The 19,368-nt window shown below is 55.5% G+C and overlaps 1 protein-coding gene across 2 annotated transcripts in view; it reads right to left on the reverse strand.

The window, feature by feature from the left end:
- Positions 1 to 1,739: 1,739 nt before the first annotated feature.
- NECTIN1 (nectin cell adhesion molecule 1) overlaps positions 1,740 to 19,368 on the reverse strand; it is a 68,563-nt gene continuing 50,934 nt past the window's right edge. Inside the window, exons 3-6 of one of the 2 annotated variants that reach the window (XM_005579935.4) lie at positions 18,662 to 18,964; positions 18,209 to 18,326; positions 16,235 to 16,386; positions 1,740 to 6,088 (exon numbers count right to left, since the gene is read on the reverse strand). In XM_005579935.4, the coding sequence (XP_005579992.1) occupies positions 5,541 to 6,088; positions 16,235 to 16,386; positions 18,209 to 18,326; positions 18,662 to 18,964 (1,121 nt within the window). In that variant the 3' untranslated portion in view covers positions 1,740 to 5,540. Of the gene's footprint in view, positions 6,089 to 15,480; positions 16,061 to 16,234; positions 16,387 to 18,208; positions 18,327 to 18,661; positions 18,965 to 19,368 lie in introns of those variants that run through there. The other variant, XM_074015450.1, reaches the window with a different exon arrangement.

A 19,368-nucleotide genomic window follows, 5' to 3' on the forward strand; every position in this document is an offset into this window, starting at 1 on the left:
AAAACGTGTTGTAAATGAATAAATGAATTCCTGAATTCATCAAGTTTATCTCCTTAACCGTCTGCAACCAGGAGTGGGTAGGATAGGGGAATGGAGAGAAAGGCCTCTACGGTCTCCAGAGAGGAGCTTAGTCCTGGGCCCACCAGCCAAGATAGGGATATGGTGGACACATCCCAGGGGGACCTTAGACACTCAGACAGGTGCTGCTTCCGGGCCTTTGGTCCTCTGCTCTGCTGAGGGTGGTGGTGGAGGGATGGAGGCAAGGGTTGTGGTTTGGGCAGAAGGAGCCACAGCCTAGCAGAAAGTTCTTCCAAAGCCCAACTGGACTAGAAGACTAAGAGTATGGCCCTGGACTCCCAGTATCCTTTGGGCCGGGATGTCTGTAAGGGGACATCCTGGCACCGAGGCCTGGGGAAGGGACTGAGTCTGGCTTCTCCAGCCCAAAGCTCTGTCCACAGGGGTTGTGCCTGAGACTAACCGACTTGCCCTCCTTCCGCTGCTGGAGAGTCTTGGCTAATTTGCCAGAACACTCTAGTTAAATGCCAATTAGGACGTTCTGTCCGCTGCTCTCTTCCAATATATTAATAATGTAATTAAGCATTTATTGCCTGCACAAATTAAAAATTAACTTAAACGGACAGCCTGGAAAACTGAGGAAGTGACCGCTTAAACAACCAATTTGCATCTCATTCGAATATCAACATCTAAACACAGCCCCTTCTAGGATGCTGGGTTTGGCCTTCCAGAGGAGGCTCAGCCAGCTGCCAACAGCTGCTGGCTTCTCCTTCTGCACGCCTACTTCTGCCTGTCCAGCCCCAGTCCTGGGTGTGGAGGATGTGACCTTGCCCACAACGGGCAGGAGGGTTTTCTGCTAAGCAGCCATCTTGGCTCTATCATTCCTACCCCCTCCCTTTCCCAGGAGTCGTTGGTATGGATTTCAGTGAAAGAAGATGCTACTGGGTGCGGGGGGTGACGGAGGGATGGCTGGGAGGGGGCAGTCTCTGAAGCCCCTGCCACTTCCACCCCCAGGATCAATTTGTCCTGCATTCCAGCCCAGGAGATGGGAAGCAGATGGTGCTGGTGGGGAGAGTGGGGAGGTAACCAAGGAACAAGAAGATCTTCTCTCCAAACAACCAGCCCCCTGGAGAGAAATGGGGGACACAGGAGGGGTGGGTCACAGGGAGAGCTTGCAGGGGCTGGGGCTGGGCAGTATCTTCGAAATAGAAGATGAAAGGATAAAGCTCTCAGCTCTTCTCCATCCCCAGGGACCTAACACAGCAGGTGTGACACTGCTGGTTTTCGTCTCCAAACAGCCACAGGAGGGGACATGGCAGGAACAGGACAGCAGGAGTGGGTGACAGGGGAACTGGAGTCTGGGGCAGGAGGCACCCATACCCCCAGGAAGGCGCCAGCCGGTGCAGGGCTCTCCCTCTCTGCTGTGTGCACCCCCAGCCCTCTTAGGCCTTACTTTCTTAAAGGCCTTCCTCTGTCTGTGGACGCCCACCCCTCCGTCTACGATGCTGCCGTCAAAGTCCACAGTCTTCTCACTTGCATGGAAGATGGTTCTGGGGCAGCCTGTGAGCAGTCTCCCTCAGGGCCCCTGCTCCTCTGGAACCCTGGAACCTGGGCATGGGGTGGGGGTCCCTTCCCCTCACCATCCCTCTGCACCACCCCGTCCAGCTCCACCCCTTCCCCGTCCCCACTGCCATCGAACAGGGCAGTGATGGGATGCAAACCAGTTTGTTTTAAACACTTTATTTATAAAAAAGTACATTTTTTTTCCTCAATACATTTTCAACCCATCATTTTTTTTTAATACAAGTAAAAGGGGGTGATGCAAACACCCCCAGGTCAGAACCAGGAGGATCTGCTGGGCTGTCCCTGGACCAAAGGCGGAAAGGGCGACAAGACGCCAAAGCAAGGTAGCGCATCACGCTTGGAGGGGAGGGTGGCAGCTTCTCCTGGATTCTTTTCATTTATACAAAAAAGGAAAACCAATTTTTTTCGACCAAGAATCCCATTCCTCACAGCAGGGGTCAGAAGAGCAGCAGCACCAAGTGGGACAGGGGCTCCTCCTGGCCTTGCAAGCTGGGCAGTGTTGGCAGCGGTGGCAGCAGCAGAGGCCTGGGCACCCTCACCACCTGGGCCGCAGCAGAGGGGCCTGCCTCCTGGCATCCCCGGCACTAGGCGGTGTGTGAAGCCTCCCTGTGGGTGTGGGGACCTGGGGTGCCCCCACCTGCCCCTCACTAGGAGAGGGTTTCTGTTGGCAGTCAGGCTTTGGCGGTCTCTGTCTGGACCCGAGGCCTGGGAGCACTCCCCTCCTCCCAGAGGAGGGGACACCCGTGTCTGCTTGGCTCAGCAGAGCTGCCTACACCCACCTAACACAATTCCCAATTTCTCTGCTCTGACGAAGGCAGTAAAGTTATTGCACCAGTGACTTGGGCACGTGGGGGTTGGCTGGCAGAGGGGGCACATGCCCAGGAAACAGGGCCCCTATGAGGCTCTCTTATAGCTCGGGCACTGGGAAATCTTTTTTTCTCCTTAAGGGCTTTCAGCAGGATCAGACCATTCCCTCTGCCACATCTGTGCTGAGTGGCCATCTGGCTGTGCAAGCATGCGTGTGTACGTGTGTGTACACACACCTGTGCGTGGGTATGTTGGAGGTGTGAGTGTGTCCTCTGTGGGCACATGTGCTAGGTCCGAGGTGGTCGCACTTGCAGGCCTGTGTTCACCTACTCTATGCTGCTGCTTTTCAGACCCTTCTGATAAAAGGGGACTTGGATGGTTGTTACACATTAGAACAATATCAAAATCTGTAAGGAAACAGGGGCGTGGGTGTGGGGCGGGGGCAAGGACAGGGAGGGCAACAAGAGGCAGGATGACAACTTGGGAGGCCTTGGCACAATTAATACCAAGTTTATTTCATTTCTAGCAAAGCAGAAGCTCAGCTCATGCTGTGGGCATGAAGGAGAAGCCAAACGTCCTCATCTCTCTGCTGGGGTAGACCTCCCTTTTGCCAGCTGACTGTGTCTGTGGGTCCAGCAGCAGTGCCCACCTTCCCACAAACTTGGTGCACAGAAAACCTCACATCCCTAGGCCCAAGTGCTGACCCCTGCCTCATGCCCACGCTCAGCCCAGGCTGGCAGCTGCTCGGTGGGTATGATGAGGCTGGGCCCCTGGCAAGTCAGAAGCCTCCTACGTGGCCCATGCTACATGGACCCCAAAATTTGTGCTTTGCTTGTAGGGAGGGTGTGGAGGTGTCTTAAGGGGGAACTCAGTGCTTTGGCTGGGCTTGGGGCCTTCAAAGTCCATCACAGAATGGGGAATAGGGTGTGGCAGTGCAGGATAAAGGAGATGCAGGAGGAGACAGGGACAGGAAATGCCTCTATCAGGCAGGCCCCTGGGATTGCCTCTTGCCTGGGGGAAAAGGGGACCAAGCAGAGGGGCCAGAGTGGTGTAAGGTGGGATGGGGCAGTGATGTAATGTGGAAAAGGTCCCCTGCCCTGGGGGACACTAATACTGCAGGGAGAAGCAGCCCAGCTCCTCCACCTCCCTCTGCCCTGTGGCTGGAAAGACCCCATAATTTTCTCCCCTAACTTCGCCCCATCCAGTACCCCAAATGTGAGGAGGGGAGAGCCGCACCAGGGCTGGCATGGCTTCAGACTTCTGCTACGTGGCTACTGGGCAGCCTGGGCTGGGGCCAGGGCAGTGAGGGCCAGACAACGATGGCCCACCTGCTGGGCCCAGGGTTGCCAGGGCAGAAACGGAGCTGGCTGGGGGTTCAATAGCAGCACCAGGGAGGGGAGGGAGGGCCTGGGGGGCTCCCTCAGGAAGCCTATGGCAGGGTGGGTCAGTGCCCGTGGGGCAGAGTGGTCTGCCTCCCTCCTCCCCAACACTTGCCATCCTGCAGAGCCCCTGACACCCTGGGGTGAGTTAACTGGGATCCCAGTGGGCAGGCATGAAGGGCCGCGAAGCCTGCCTCTCCATCCCAGGGTCCTTCCCATGGGCATGCCTGTCTAAAGTCTAGAGTGCCGGGGAATCTGGGAGCAGATGGAGGAACTGAGGCACTTCGAGCTGGGGGACTGAGAGAGGGCTGGGAGGGGTCTTCCTCCATTACATACATGGGAAGACCCAGTCTGGGGTGGCTGATAGGAACTCAATGTCCCATTCAAAAAGGGAATCTGCACTCAAAGGGAGGGCTTTTCCCAGGCCCTCCCCTCATCCCAGAATGGGGACCAGGGTATGGCTGCGCAGGAGGTGGCCTAGCGGCCCCACCCCCCTCACTTTCTGCCAGGCCCCAGGCTTTGACAATGGCCTTTGTGTGTGAGGCATCCTATGGACTCCTCAGTCCCTCAGACTGTTTGCAGAGCTTCTGCCACGTGGGCTTCCTTCTCCACTGCCCTCCGTGTGGACGTTGCTTCACTTCTGACTCCTGCAGGTGGTTCCCCCCGGGATCCCAGCCCTGACTAGCCAACAGAACCAAGTGTTGCTAGATAAGGGAGAAATCAGAGAAACCTCCATGCTGTAAGAAGCAGTTTGGGGCGGGCCTGAGATCCTAGGGTGGAGGCACCGAGGGCCCAGTCTCAGCCGTCTCTGGAAGCTTCTATAGGCTGCCCCCATTCTCAGCTTAAAGGGGGAACCAGGTGGAAATAGATGGGTGGGCCTTGGGCAGTGTCAGGATGGGGCAGGGCATGGGACCCCAGGGGAGAGCAGGCAGAGAGGAGCAGTGTGTGCATGTGTGTGTGTGTGTGTGTGTGCATGTGTCAGCAGAGGCAGGAGCAAGTGTGGGCCAGAGCCCATCTGGAGCCCCTAATGGAGGGGGCACATTGGGGATAAAGACGGAACGCATCAGAGCTAGGCCAACTCCACTCTCTGTGGGCCAATGAGGAAAAAAAATGCAAAACCACCCTCAGCAGGAAAACACTGCCCAAGGCCCCGCTTCACAAACAAGACTCCCTGGGAACTGGGGAGAAGCCGCACCCCTCCCCCTACCTTTTGGGTACACCGGCTGTCCAGACCCAAGGTCCAAACTCCCGGATGCATCGGCTTTCACTGGTGGGTGTTGGGTTCCCTCTCCCCGGGAGGAGGAGCAGCATCTGGGGGTGTGGGGGGCTTTTCCCTCTTAGAGCCCCCTGAGCCCTCCACCCCCAGTGAAGAAACACAAACGAATTCCAGTGTTGGGGGGCGGGGGAGGCTGGCTCCCCAAACCCTGGAGGGATGCCCAGGTACACAAGACGAGAACAGGGCTCCCTACACAGAGGGCAGGCGGGTGGGGCCCGTGGGTGGGGCCCCTAAAAGGGAAGATACAGTAACACTAAAGCCACAGTCGAACACAACACCATGGGGAAGGGCGGAGGAGAGGGAGGAAATAAAACACAAAGCCAAGTCGTGGCTGCCCTGGGCTCCCCTGGCCCCCCAGGAGTTCGGGGCTGGTTTTGGGCAGCTGGGCAAGTCTCTGTTTAGCTCCTGGAGTGGGAGGTGGGGGGCGTGCGGGGAGGGCCTGGGAGGAGCGGGCACAGACAGAGGCTCTGGAAGGGGGGCTACACGTACCACTCCTTCTTGGAAATGAAAGACCCGTCATTCTGAGAAACCATGTTCTCAGCCAAGTCCAGCTGCTCAGGGTCGTACTGGTAGCCCAGAGTCCGGTCCCCGTAGCCGTCCTGACGGGCCTCGGCCTCATCCACGGTGAAGTAGGGCCGCTTGGCGTCCTCGTCATATTTGGGGTGGGGGCCGCCCACCTTGCGCTCGCCCCCTCCACCGCCCTCCTCCTCTTCCTCCTCCTCATAGCTGCTTCCACCCAGCGGGCCGGCCTTCTTCTCGTCGTCCGAGTCGTCAGGGTACTGCAGGTTCTGCGCCATCGGCGGGTGGTGCTGAGGGATGCCTGCCTTGCTGTAGCCGTTGCCATACACGTGCTTCTTGGTGCTGTAGTCACCCTTGAAGGTGTGCCGGCGCCGCCGCAGGGCGACCACGATCCCGCCGACCACAATCAGCACCAGCAGGACGCTCCCCGCCACGCCCCCAATGATGGCCGTGGGCACCGGCCCGGCGCGCCGCCCATGTTCGGGAGGAGACGGGGTGTAGGGGAATTCTGGGTGAGGAAAAGAGATGGAGGGGACAGCATCAGCGTGTGCTCCTGGGGTGTCGAAGGGGTGGGAGGGAGGCGGGGAGGCAGGGAAAGGAGAGGCCAGGAAGGACAGGCTGTCTGCACCCCAGGTTTGAGCAGCTCCAGTTCGAGGCCCCGCAGCACCCCACCCTTCCTGGAGCCCTAACATGCCGCAGCGTTGGTAGCTGGAGTGAGACAGGCAAGAGGAGAGGCAGAAGGCAGTACCCACAGCACCAGGGCCTTCCATCCCCACTGTCCTTGGTGTGGTGCTGGCCCAGCTGAATCCCCACTCATGGTGCAGTGAGACACATGGGCCACTGCCAGCTTCAGCACACTGTCCACTCGATGCCATTCACTGCCACAACCCTGAGGAGGTATGCCATTCATTCTCATTGGATATCCGAGGAGCAGAGGCTTGCAGAGGTTAAATAACTTGCCTGAGGTCACCCAGCAATAATGCAACGTTGCTTTTCCTGCACATAGAACGTGTGCAAATGTCACCGATACCCCTCTGCCAGACACCTGGCAGTCACTGTGTCCCAACCCCATCGCCTTGGCTTCCAAGACCCAGAACCAGGAGCCACCTAGGTGTTCTGCACCTGATTTTGTCTGCCTGCAGGGCACAGGGAAAACAGGTTCCCAGGCACTGGCTCAGGAGATGCCCCGTGAGTGCCAATCAGCTGCCAAGGTGCCAGAAACCAGGGCTGTGGTTCTTGGCTGTGGTCCGGGCCTGCAGGGCAAGGTGGGGGCCTGGTAGTGCTGCCAGCCTGGGTTATAAGTGTAAGACACCGGCATGGCGGGGGACGAGCACAGCGCAAGGACGGCAGAAATGGGGGTGAAAGCACGTGCGTGTATGCGTGTGTAGCAATGTCGAGTACACGCAAGTGGGCACATGCACAGGCACACACCCTTGCCATCATAGCAAGCCTGTCACTCAGGGAGCACATGCCGGGAGGGCCCGCACACCTATGCTGACATGAACGTGAATGGGCAAATCTGTATGCTCAGTGGACACAGCCGAAACAAGGAGGCAGGAAAGGTGAAAAGAAGAGAAAGGAAGCAGGTGGGACGGGAGAGAAGGCTGGATGGGTGGCTTTCTGTGCCAGTGGGGCCGGGCCACAGTACCGTTATTTGGCTAACGCTGCCCCTTCCCTTGCCTTACAGGGCCTGGGAAGGTGGTTGAAACCAGGGCCATGCCACAGGCCAAAGAGGCCCTGAGGTGAGGCTAAGGGAAACGGTTCCTGGCACCACCACAGGGTGGCACCGGAGACCATAGCTGGCCTCAGTCAGAGGCACTAGGCTGCGGGTCTAGGGCAAGCCCAGAAGGCTGACCTCAGCCGCTCAGACCCTCCTCGCTCCAGGCCCACGTAAAGGGCCAGTTTGCTGGTATACTGCTGCCTGCTCACTCTCTGATTCAGTATCTCTCACTCCATGGGAATCATGCTCCTCCCGGGGCATGTGTGGGGTGCTGTCCCACTCGGCAGGCTGCAGCAGGGTGGAGATTCTAGGAAAGAGGAAAGGCCTTCCAGGAATTTGGGCTGGAAGGGCTGACGAAAACACAGGGCCCAAGGAAGGGAGGCCACTCACTCATCCAAGGTCACGCGGCTGAGCTGGGACTGCCCAGGGGCTCCTGTACATGTGAGCGCTGGCAAAGGAACACCGCCGTGGAGGACCCCACTCCCCACCTGCTACCACCATCCTTGGTGCAGGTAAGCCAGCAGCTGCCCAGTACATATTAATGGGATCTTTGTCCTGACCGCCTGTCTCTGCAGCAGCCTCCCTGGAACCTCAAGCGTCTCCCTGCTCACTAGGTCCCATCTGTTTACCACTCTCAAAAGGGCCCCACAACTGCTCCCCACAAGGTGGGAGCAGCCTCCACCAGGGGTACCCCAGAGGCAGCTGGGAAGAACCTAGCCTCCTCCGTACTCAGCCTGCCTGCCCCTCCTCAGTTCTCACTCAGATCTGAATGATCTCCCCTGTCTACACCTGCCTTCCTCTCTTCAACCATCCCTCCAATCAGCAAACATATTGAGCATCTATCCTGCTGGTCATGGGAGACGAGAAACTCACAGCCTTGCCGGGGAAGCAAAGGACACTCAGAGACAGCACGTGCAGATGATAAGGGAAGTGGCAGGGAAGTGCAGGGTGCAGGGGAACGAGGTGGTGTGTCTTGGCATTAGAGAAGGCTTCTTGGAGGAGGCCGGACTTGGAGAGGCCAGGAGGCTAAGGAAGCATCCAGATGGAGGGAGCTGCCATTTTTCTGAAACATGTCCCTTTCCTTCCAATACAAGATTCCGTGGTCCTCGGCTTTCCTCTCTGAGTGCTATCTCCGGCTGTGTTGCTCCTTCTCTCTGCTCCAGCTGTCTCGCTGGATGCTTTGTCCTGGGACCCTCAGCCCTGACTCTCTGCTTTCTTTCCTAGTGACAGACTAGTATCAGCTTCTGGAGTCACCCTTATCCTGCTGGCTCTCCAAATTATTTAGGGTACATAGTTCTCGCCCAATTCTGGGACTGTATCTCCATAGCATCTCCCGAACTGTGGCCCATGGAACCTCAAACCATTGGCTCAAAGGGTCAGCAAAAATACGGGGGTCGAAATGTTGGCTTAGACAAAGCATCAGAGCCTGTTACCTTCTCATGCACACTGTGAACTATTAGAGGGACACGTCAGATGCCATGTTTCCCAACATACTGGAGCATGAACCCCATACCTCCTGCCTCCAAGACAGTCTCACATCACTGACATCTAGGCAGACACATTAGAAAACTGACCTCTAGCACATCCTGGTTTGCAATTCTCAGCACCACGTCAAAACCCATCTGTACCAACCCGGTTTGCCGTCTTCCTTCCAAACCCTCTCCATTCGACACAACTCCCCGTCACCACTGCCACCACCATGCAACTTATGCCAGGTTTTACTGCCGTGGTCAATTCCTAAATCTCCCACTTTTGTTTTGCCTCTGCCTGCCTTGAGTCACCCCACCCACAGTCACCAGGTTAATCTTCACTGTGTAGACACAACCACTCCCTTTCTCAAAGATCAGCAATGGCTCCCCAGCTGCCTGTTGGGCTGTGCAGTCTGGCCTTCAAAGCTTGCATCATGCAACCTTACCTTGGGTTTGGTCAACTCACCTTCCTTGCTGTCCTTGTTATCCAAGTTGATTCCTTACTACAAGCCTTTATACATGCAGTCTGCCCCGCCAGGAATGCCTTTCCTCATCCTCGCTCCCTGCCTATTGCACTTCTCCAGCCCCTTCTTCAGGAGCCTTCTCTTCTCCAGTTTACCATGATCTTTTTCTCTTTCAAATTTGTATGTAGTAATGGTCTGCACCTCTCATTCTGGTTGCAACAATTGCTAAGGTCATTCCATTAATCACATACTGACATAGCATAGTAAAGCCTGTATAAATTGCAAATAAATGCAAATTAGAATTTACCATGCCTGCCTGTGGTCCTTCTGCCAGTTTTCAAATGGTTAAAGTTCTTCTCTTCTGCAGGAATGAGGACAGGGTTTGAGGAAGTGGCAGCCTCATGATCATTTGGGATTGACTCATTTCAGTGTGTTGCAGTAGTTTATAAGTTCACTATTGTTACTTTTGTGCTTTCTTCAACAGCAGAGACCCAATAAAAAATAAAGCTCTCCTACATTTTCCTCAACTAGTTTGAATTTTCTGGACCTCTCAAGTCACATCATTGCAGTATGGTAGAGTGTATGGTCTTATCTGTTTCACAAGAATGACTGGTATCCCAAGTAGTTTGTAAGTTATAATTGAAAATGCAGGCTGGGCACAGTGGCTCATGCCTGTAATTCCAGCACTTTGGGAGGCCTAGGTGGATGGATCACCTAAGGTCAGGAGTTCAAGACTAGCCTGATCAACATGGTGAAACCTCGTCTCTACTAAAAATACAAAAATTAGCCGGGTGTAGTGATGGGTGCCTGTAATCCCAGCTACTTGGGAGGCTGAGACAGGAGAATTGCTTGAGCCTGGGAGGTGGAGGTTGCAGTAAGCCCAGTTTGTGCCACTGCACTCCCGCCTGGACAACAGTGCAAGACTCTATCTCAAAAAAAAAAAAAAATGCACCTTGAACCTGACCTCTTCTCACCATCTCCATCACTACCACCCTGATCCAAGATACCCTCATCTCTCATCTGGATTATTGACTGCAATGGCTGCCTAACTGCTTTCCTGATTCCACCCTTTCCCTCTGTGGACTGTTTTCCACACAGCAGCCAGACAAATCCTGTTAAAGTGTAAGTCACATCTGCTCAGAGCCCTCCAATGAGTCTCCCTAGAGCCTTAACATGCTCTGCGTGCCCTACGCCCCGCCCCACCTCTGAAGTCATCTGTTCCTGCTTTCCTGCAGGCTTGCCCCACTCCTGGCACACACTGCATAGGCTGCCCTGCCCCCGGGAAGCCACTTCCCCAGGGGCCCCAGGTTCTCTCCTTTACCTCCTTTGGGACCCAGCTCAAACAGCCCCTTCTCATCAAGACCTTCCCCAACTACCCTATTTAAAACTGCAGCTCATAAGCCCATTCCACCTCTGTGGTCCACAGCACTTGGGATCCCCTTACCCTGCTCTTTTTTTTTCCTCCTCAATTTCACCTTCAAAATTACTACTTTTTTTTTTTTTTTTTTTTTTGAGATGGAGTCTCACTCTGTCGCCCAGGCTGGAGTGCAGTGGCGCCATCTTGGCTCACTGCAACCTCCGCCTCCCGGGTTCAAGCGATTCTCCTGCCTCAGCCTCCCAAGTAGCTGGGATGACAGGCACGTGCCACACACCTGGCTAATGTTTGTATTTTTAGTAGAGACGGGGTTTCACCATGTTGGCCAGGCTGGTCTCAAACTCCTGACCTCAGATGATCTACCCGCCTCAGCCTCCCAAAGTGCTGGGATTACAGGCATGAGCCACCGTGCCCAGGCTACGTATTTTTTATTTTTTATTTATTTATTATTTATTTATTTATTTTTTTTGAGACGGAGTCTTGCTCTGTCGCCCAAGCTGGAGTGCAGTGGCGCGATCCTGGCTCACTGCAAGCTCCGCCTCCTGGGTTCAGGCCATTCTCCTGCCCCAGCCTCCCGAGTAGCTGGGACTACAGGCGCCCGCCACCTCGCCCGGCTCATTTTTTGTATTTTTAGTAGAGACAGGGTTTCACCGTGGTCTCGATCTCCTGACCTTGTGATTCGCCCGCCTCGGCCTCCCAAAGTGCTGGGATTACAGGTGTGAGCCACCGTGCCCGGCCGTATTTTTTAAAAATGTATTTTATCTATTGTCTTTCCTCCTATGCAAAAACATAAGCTCCACCAGGATAGGGACTTCTTGTCTGTTTTGCTCATGGATTTATACCAAGCACCTAGATTGCCTGTCACGTGGCCGGTGTTCAAGAAATATTTGTTGAACGACAGAATGAATTCTACAATGGCAAGATTATGTCTTAGAGATGAGCCTTGTTCTAGGTGGAGCAAGTATTCAGGAGAGACTCAGATAAACCTGCACAGGGCCCACTAGGACCTTGTTTCTCTGGAGTGGGTGACAGGAGGAGTGGTGTGGTGGCTTGGGACCAGATTATACAAGGTTTTTTTCTCCCCAGGACTTCTGCTTAATTTTTTTTCCTAAGTCCTTTTCTTCTTCTTCTTTTTTTTTTTTTTTTGAGACAGAGTCTCGTTCCATTGCCTGGGCTGGAGTGCAGTAGAGCGATCTCGGCTCACTTCAACCTCTGCCTCCCAGGCTCAAGCAATTCTTGTGCCTCAGCCTCCTGAGTAGCTGGGACTACAGGCATGCACTGCCACACCCGGCTAATATTTTGTAGAGACGGGGCTTCACAATGTTGGCCAAGCTGGTCTCGAACTCCTGATCTCAAGTGATCTGCCCACCGCGGCCTCCCGAAGTGCTGGGATTACAGGTGTGAGCCACCGCACCTGGCCAGCTTTTTTCCCCAAGTTCTAAGGAGGTTTACTCTTTCCTGGGGATCTTTTGGGATCAAATAGAACCCTAGTTATTTTGGCTACTTTAGGGCTGGGCCTGTGTAGCAGCAGCAGAATGGCTGGGATGACCTTCCAGCATCAAAGACTTTTGAGTGAGGATACTGAGCGAGGGAGAGAAGAAAGGAGAAGCGTGGGGACCTAACTCATTTGCAAGCAGAAGGGGCTGTCTGGGGTGGAGTGGAGCGTCCTCCCCTCCCCCTCCACCTCTCCAGCTGTTACACTCAGCCAGTAGCTCCTGTCTCTGTGCCAGGAGCAGAGCTGCAAGGGCCGCAGCTGGGAGAAGAGAGAAGAGCCAGGCCGCGGGGTCATTTATGTTTGCTGGCAGGGGCCCAGCCAGCCTCCCTCACATCCTCTTACAAAGGGAGCAGCTTGTCCCCATTCCCGAAAGGTTGTAGCTTCTCTTCTGGGGTCCCTGGCTGGTCAGGACAGTGGGGAAGTGGGGGCTCTGCATGCCTTTGGGGTCCTGGTTCTCTGAGGTGGGTAGGCTGGTGCTGGGGGCTTTGGATAGATCTGAGGTACAGTGACGTGTTAGGGCTTACAGTCTGGATCTAGGATCTGGAGGTTTGGGGTCAAAGAGAATGTTTGGGTTTGCCTCCAAAACCAATGCCTGGTGCTTCCTCAGGCAGGAAATGCTCTGGCATCAGATTAGGCCCGGAAGCTGCAAGAACTACACTCCCAGCATGCAGTGCAGCCAGCCACAGGGAGAGTGGGGAGGCCTGGGGTCCACCTCTGGGAAGCCCTTTTGTCCATCTGCAGCTGCAGCAGCTGTGCCTCGTGTCAGACCATCAGGCAGAGCCTCAGCAAGCTGGGGGAGAACCGAATCCTCCCAGAGGCACGGATGCAGCTGCCTTCTCAGACCTCCCAACACACTGCCATTCGCCGGCTCAGAGAATGGCACGTTGCCACGGCACAGCCACAGGCTCCCACGTGCACACTCAGCATGCAGACGGAGCCTGCTCACACTGGTTCACATTTACACGCCCAGAGACACATGTCCATACCATGGCTGGACAAGCACACTTGCAGGCTCATACCTGCCTCCCTTCCAGGACACTGGCCTTCAAGGCCCACAACTCTGGGTCTGAAGAACTCCAGGCCTGACGGGCAGACTGTGATCCTCACCCGCAAGGGCTGAGCCCGGGGTTTCAGTGGAAATGTGAGTTGGGACAGACGCCCCGCACCCCGGGATGGGAGTAGGGACGGACATCCTACACCCTGGCAGCCTCCCTGCCCTGCTCTTGGGAGTGGCAAGAGGCTGGGTCCCAGCTGGAGAGGCCTGGCCCGTCTCCTCCTGACACCCACAGGGATAGAGCCTGCCTCATTTGCTTTTTTCAGTCTGGTCGAGGCTGCACCCTGGGCCTCTCCCCACCTTGTCATTACCCCAGAGGGAGAAGGAAGGGAGCTTCATTTTGTCACCACTGGGCCCACCCTATGAAACTGCTCCTCTGTGTAAGAGCCGCTAAAAGGGGCTTCTCTGGGGCCTGAGCCCACAGAAGCACACACAGATTCTGTTGGGTCCATCTCCTCAGTGCCCCCATCACCACAGCCACAGCCTGGGCCTGTTGTTTCCCACTAGGGACTCACTCATGGTGGCAGCTCCTAACGGGTGTCCTGGTGCCATCCACGCAACCCCATGAATGCTCAGTCTAACCCACACACCTCACCATGGTGCTTCCTGGCTGAGAGCCCTTCAGACTCCCTGTGGCCAACAGAGAGAAGGCCTTGCTTCTTCCTCCCTGCCCACTCTGCTCCAGCCATTTTCCTTCCCATGCTTCCCTGGCCTGGGCGCCCCGCCCTCCAGCCCAGCCTACTCACTCATCTCCCAGCAACCACTCAGTGCTCCCTCCGTGGGGGCCCAGGGCCCCAAGAAGCTGTGCCAAAGCGAGTCTGCGCAGGTGTGCAGTGGCCCAGCACACACGTGTTCTGCACACGCATGACCCTTCAGCACACCCCCTGCTGCCCACCTTCTGCCCTGCCCCAGTCACTCCTCATTTCCCTTTCCAGATGCGCCCAGGGCAAAGTTATTACCCGAACGAATGGCCAGAATGAAAAATTAAATTTCCACTTATCCGTCTCGCTCATGCATCCCCTCTGGACCAGTGGGGCTTAGAGCAAGGGCATGGCTGTGCCCTGCAGGGTGGGCTCCCCAGAGAATGTGGCAGGCACTGGCCGACGTGGGATGGAGGGTGGTGAGGTCAGCTGCTGCTTGGAAATTGCCTGAGAGCACAAGAACACACAGCCCTGAGAAGGCTCAGGCCACCTCCCTGAGTCCTCCGGAGGGGGCTGAGAGTCCCGTCCGAGGGAGGCCAGCCGCTCAGCTCCTGGGCCTATCAATGATTCAGTGAGTGCCATGCGTTCCTTGCTCCTGCCTAAAGGGGCTGTCAGCAAGAGCCATGTTGTGTCCCTCTTCCAGCTGGGACCCTAGGTGGCCCGGCCCCCCTGCCCCCAGCCCACACCCCTCACGTGTTGATAGCCCACCATCAGGGGAAGGTATCGCCGCGCAGTGAGTACTGCGTGATCGTAAGAGGCCTGAGACAAGTGTGAGTATCTCCGCATTAGAGGTTAGGAAGCCGAGGCTCAGAGAGGTGAAGAACTTGCTCAAGGCCACACAGCTAGGAAGAGCCAGTGTGTGAACACTCAGGCGAGGTCTGTGCTGTCCCCCGTGTGACAGTGCCTCCCTGAGGGGTGGTCATGTTCTCTATGGCCACTCCACATGGAACACAGGCCCTGCCCTTCCCACCTCCCCCTTGACTCCCCCAGTATTTCAGGGCTGGAGCTTGGGTAACCCTGAGGCTCCTCTACTCAGACTTTCCCCGCTGGGGAGAAGTGTGTGACACCAGCCCCTTCTGCCTGCCAACCCATGGGAACCCCCCAGCTTTCCCCAGGCTCCAACCCTGATGCTCCTCCTCATATGACCAGTCTCAGGGCCGAGGCCAGGGATTGCAGACAACAGCAAGTGGCTCCACACTGCCGCCCCTGGGTGAGAGGTGACAGAACAGCACTGAGGACAGGTAGGCGCAGACCCTGGACAACTTCACATGGCTCTTTCTGCAACTGTGCCCTAAATGTACCCACAAATGAGGTCTCCCACTCCAGAGACACTGGCTCAGAGCTCACGAATTGTCATGGCTTGCCCAAGCTTTGTGGCTGGAGCCCAGGAACTGCCGACCAGTCTTCTGTGTCCCTGAGCACGTTACTTCCTATATCTCAGTCACAGTGGGACACCACTTACTCTTTTAGACCCTCTGTCCCTTTGTCACCCTGCAGCTAGCTCAGGTCCACTGTAAAAGACACTCCCCATGTGAAGTTGTGCTGGCAGTTTACCCCTGTGTGGACCTGTTTTGATGCTTCCATTAATAATAATGCTAATGATGGAGGTCAGGGTAATAATCATGGAGCATTGGCCATTTATTGACAGACTGATCTGTGCTAGGTACTTGACCTACATCACGTAGAATTCTGACAACAGCCCTTCGAGGCACATCATACTGTCCCCGTTTTACAGATGAGGGTCTGTCCAGGGTCACAGCTGTCTGACATCAAGCCCAAGCTCCTTTCATGTCCCAGGTGAAGTCTCTCCTCAGAACATCCTAGCCCTTGTCCTCCCTTTGCCCGGATGGGTAAGTTGACAGAAAGCTGCAGGGAGAGCTCAGTTGCAGGGCACACAAAGCACTATGGCTTTGGGCTACATCTTCGCTTTCTCTCCAGTCTCCCTGCTTGAGGTAAGCCTCACTTTCTGGCTCACGAAGAGGTCCTCGACCACAGGTGCAGACCTTGGAGGAGATGAGCTCCACCTGCAAACCTATCCCCACCACGCCAGCATCCCACCGTGTGTGGTGCTGGCAGATCCACGGGCAGGCTCTGCTGGCCCCCAAAACAGCATTGCTGTAAACAGCGCTTCCTTCTTCCCTCCCGGAGCCTTCCTCCTGCCCCTCTCTGATTGGGGGTCACCGTGACTGTCTCATTTACGCCCTTAAATGAAAGAAAGAGAAAAGCAAAGCAAAACCAATGGCCAGAGCTCAAGGGAGAACTAGAGAAGCCGGAAAAGGAGATAATCTTCCTACAGTGGCACTGCCCAAAGTTGAGGGATGCAGGTGGCGAAGGAACCGTGGGTGCGGAGAGGCTGGGGAGGATGCAGCTTCCTACCTGTGATATTGACCTCCACCTGGCCTGAGCGTGTGCCGATGGGGTTGGTGGCCTCACAGATGTAGGTCCCTGCCAGGCTATAGCTGATGGGTCCCTTGAAGAAGAGGGTTCTGTTCTGGGCCTCCACACCCTTGGGGAGGGAGCCATTCAGCCTGTGGGAATTGGGAGACACGCGTAGGGTTATGACTCTCCAGCCTCAAGAAGAAGCTGTTCCTGGGTCACCCACTTAGCTCCAGGCCCTCTAGACCTTTTGCTGAGCTTGTGTGGTAGGATCTGTCTTGGAAGGAAGAAAAATAATACTAATAATCTCTTTCACTTAGTAGTTTTATATTATTCAGCTTTTCATATTTGATCATAATATGGGAATAGAGGCAGGCTAGGTAGGTGCTGGTCCCACTTAACAGATGAAACCTGAGGTTCAAGGCCAGGCAACCACAGCTGGCAGGCAGCAGCATGGGAGCTGCAGGCAGCAGCATGGGAGCTCCAGCCAAATCTCGGGACTCCTGGTAAAGTGCTCTTTCTAGCTTCCTATTCACGTCTCATGGTTGTTGGTCCTTGGTTTCCTGGGCAGCTGGTTAATAATACAGATGCCAGCCCGGCGTGGTGGTTCACGTCTGTAATCCCAGCACTTTGGAAGGCCGAGATGGTGGGTGGATCATGCGGTCAGGAGTTCGAGACCAGCCTGGCCAATATGGTGAAACCCCGTCTCTACTAAAAGTACAAAAATTAGCTGGGCGTGGTGGTGCACACCTGTAGTCCCAGCTACTTGGGAGGGTGAGGCAGAAGAATTGCTTGAACCTGGGAGGTGGAGGTTGCAGTGAGCCAAGATTGTGCCACCATATTCCAGCCTGGGTGACAGAGTGAAACTCCATCTCAAAATAATAATAATAATAATAATAATAATAATAATAATAATACAGATGCCTTGGTTCTAACCCCAGATCTCCTAAAGTAGAACCACTGGGGCAAAAGGCCTGGGCAGGCCACTTGGGTAATGAGATAGGAAGTATGTTCCATTCCACTACTTTGTGTTTTTGTTGGGAATGTCACAGGACTTTTTCACGGGGGAAGTGACTTGCAAATTTGCCAAAGACAAGGGATCTTCTTCCTTCCTCCTGACCCCTGTGGCCACAAAGCTATTCTGTTGAACCTACCAGTTCCTGGGTCCTCAGAGCTGAACCTGGCCAGCAGGCTCTGCCCACTCATACCTTCAGAAGCACTATTTACTCCAGGAAGTGGAGGATCACAGGTGGGGCATACCAGTGCCCTCTGCTCCCCAGAAAAAGGGGACAGACTCCTTCTGGGCAGCTGTCTCCTGGCCACCCATATCAACCTTCTCCTTGGTTCCCCACGTTCCTGTCTTTGTGTGTGTTCCATCCAGCTCTTCTCTGGGAAGAGCCTTGGCCCCAGCTGTCTGAGCCGGCTGGAGGGGAGACAGGACCCTTCAAGGTCAAGGCGAAGACCGTGAGGCCAAGAAGGGGATGGCGGGCTGCAGGGCACGTGCTCCATGAGCACAGGCATTCTGGGCTGGCTGCTGCCTCCTCCCCAAGAATCTGAGGGTGCCAGAGAGAAGGCATAGGAACAAAGAAAGAGCTGAGATGCTCCAGAACACCGGCCTCCCGGGGGACACCTCGATAAAAATAAATACTGGGGGGTTGGGGTTGGAGTGACTCAGGCTGAATCACCAAAGGAAAATGACAGAACTCTTTATTAGGAAGAGGGAGGGAAGCAGATCACAAGGGAAACCCCTCTGGCAGAATGGCTTGTTCCACTGACCCTGACACTGTCACACACGGACGTAATGTATATGTGTGTGTTGGCGGTGGGGGTTTCTCTCATGGCCCCGCTTCTCACTGAGCCCAGACCCTAATTTCTTCCCTGTCTAAGGCTCCTGGAGGTAGGGTGGTTGCCCCCCATCACCCGCGGTCCAGCCAGCCGTCTTCCAAGGTGACTGGCCAGCCCTGCAGCACTTACGTGGTCCAGTGGTACTCAGTGGCTGGGGGGTTAGCGTCAGCTTTGCAGGTGAGCTTCACATCCATCCGCTGCAGGTACCAGTTGCCATCAAACCCCTCAATGGTTACCTCGGGCTCATCTGTGGGGCAAGGGATGTTTGAAGAGGGTGAGGTCAGGAGAGGGGGACTTACAACAAGGGAGCTTCAGCCAGGAAGGGATGGAAGGAGCAGTGGCATGGAAACAGCCAGGAGAGAGGGAAGTGTGGGAGGGAGGGTGGCGATCAGAGAGCCCTGGAGTGGAAACAGGAAGGGGACACGGAAGGAGGAGAGAAAATGAACAAAGGGAGGAGATGGGGGAGACAGGAGGGGAGAAGAAAGTACTCCCAGAAAGAGAAAGGGAGGAGAAAGGAGAGGAAGAGGGAGGAGGGACAGTGGCGCCCACCCCAGGAGGCCCCTGGCAGCCAGCCCTGCTCACACTGCACATTGAGAGTGAGGCTTTCCTTGAAGCGGTCCATGTGGTAGTTGACGATGCAGGCCAAGGACTGCTGGTGGGCTTCCCTGCTGGGCACCAGGCGGTAGCGGCTAATGACCGTCACCGTGCCGTTGGGGTTCCGGATCTCTTGATACTCTGCCTCGCCTTTTAGCCGAGTTTCCCAAGATACCACACTGGGAGGCTTCCCATTGGCTGAGGTGCAGGTGGCCACCAGGACCTTGTCATCCTGCCCCTTCTTGGCTCGAAGCACTGCCTGGGTACCCTCTATCCAGTTGGTGGGTTTGGCTGTGAGGAAGCAGAGAGAGTGATGGGACTAGCTCTGTTGACTCGTCCAAGATGCACTGGCCAAAAGTGTGTGGTGTCCATCAGGCCTTGTCTTCAGGTCCCCTTGGCCATCCCTGCCTCTCAGCTGTGCTGCATCAAAGCCTGTCCCAGAACCTCTTGCAGGAAGTTCATCTTGTCTAATGTTATGTCCTCTCTGTCCTACTAGTCATATCCTCGTCATCGAGCTTAGGTCTCCTGGAGTCCCGGCATGTCTAAGGCAAGCAGTGCAGGTGGCTCCTTTCCTTACTGTGGTGTCTGATGGTGCTGCCTGCACAGTGCCTCGTGGGCTTCAACCTGAAGAACGACGTTCCCCACTGTCTAGAGCTAAGCCCCTGCCCCTAATCCCTAGTGAATCATGGGGTGGC

Source organism: Macaca fascicularis, chromosome 14 (genome assembly GCF_037993035.2).
Source record: "Macaca fascicularis isolate 582-1 chromosome 14, T2T-MFA8v1.1".
In the NCBI taxonomy this organism is placed as follows: domain Eukaryota; kingdom Metazoa; phylum Chordata; class Mammalia; order Primates; family Cercopithecidae; genus Macaca; species Macaca fascicularis.